The 849-nt window shown below is 40.5% G+C and overlaps 1 protein-coding gene across 1 annotated transcript; it reads right to left on the bottom strand.

The window, feature by feature from the left end:
* LOC126709332 (zinc finger A20 and AN1 domain-containing stress-associated protein 5-like) lies at nt 1–849 on the bottom strand. The gene has a single exon (XM_050409535.1). The coding sequence runs from the start codon at nt 669–671 to the stop codon at nt 108–110; it is 564 nt and encodes a 187-aa protein (XP_050265492.1). The 5' UTR covers nt 672–849; the 3' UTR covers nt 1–107.

The following is an 849-nucleotide window of genomic DNA, read 5'->3' as shown; positions in this document are numbered from 1 at the left end:
TATCCTCCAAATAAACCTGACCCATATATACATAGGATAGAACAATTACAATACCTAAATCAGAAAAAGAAAAAAAAGGCCTAAATCAACAACTAGTTGCTCCTATTCTAAATTCTCCACTGTAACTTGTCACCCTTGCAAACTGGATTTTGTTTAGCCAAAACATCTCTACCAATTGCCTTGAAATTCACATTGCACGCGTGTTTTTCTGGATATCTATGCATTCCACAAAATATGTTCCCACATTTGCACTCAAACCCTGTCAACCCCACTTTCTTGTTGCAGCTCTTGCACCTATTCTTCACGCTTGTCGAACCTTTAACTATAGCATCCACACCAGAAGCCGAAGATGGTTGAGATTGAGCGGAGTTCATGGGATTGTCCAAGTCCGGTGCTTTAACTTTGTCTGCAATCTCTTCTTTAAGAGAGTCATTGTAGCACTTTGAGCACATGTCCCTTGTGTCTGCCACTCCAAAGAAACCGCAACCATTAGCGAAGAGTGGAGGATTCATCTTCATTACAACTTCTTGGCAGTCTTGTGGTTCACTGTCTGCTTTGGCTTTCTTGGGGAGTTCTTGTTTTTGAAAATCTCTGTAGCACTTGGAGCACAGGTTTTGTGTCTCAAGAGATCCATAAAAGCCGCAACCATTAGCGCAGAGAGGCTGTTCCATGTTCTTAAGATTCTCCTTCAAATCTGTCTTTCTAGCTTGTTTCTTGCTCTTATCTATTTGCTTCTACTTCTTCTTAATTCCTTCTCAGAATTTTTCTGTGACTGAAAGCTAATAGGGGTTGTTTGCTATATATAAGGGGTGGTGGACTAGGGAGTTAAAAGGAAATAGGAATCCTAAG

This window comes from Quercus robur, chromosome 12 (assembly GCF_932294415.1).
Source record: "Quercus robur chromosome 12, dhQueRobu3.1, whole genome shotgun sequence".
NCBI lineage: Eukaryota > Viridiplantae > Streptophyta > Magnoliopsida > Fagales > Fagaceae > Quercus > Quercus robur.
The sequence above is the reverse complement of the archived record's forward strand: the minus strand, read 5'-3'. Positions and strand labels throughout refer to the sequence as shown.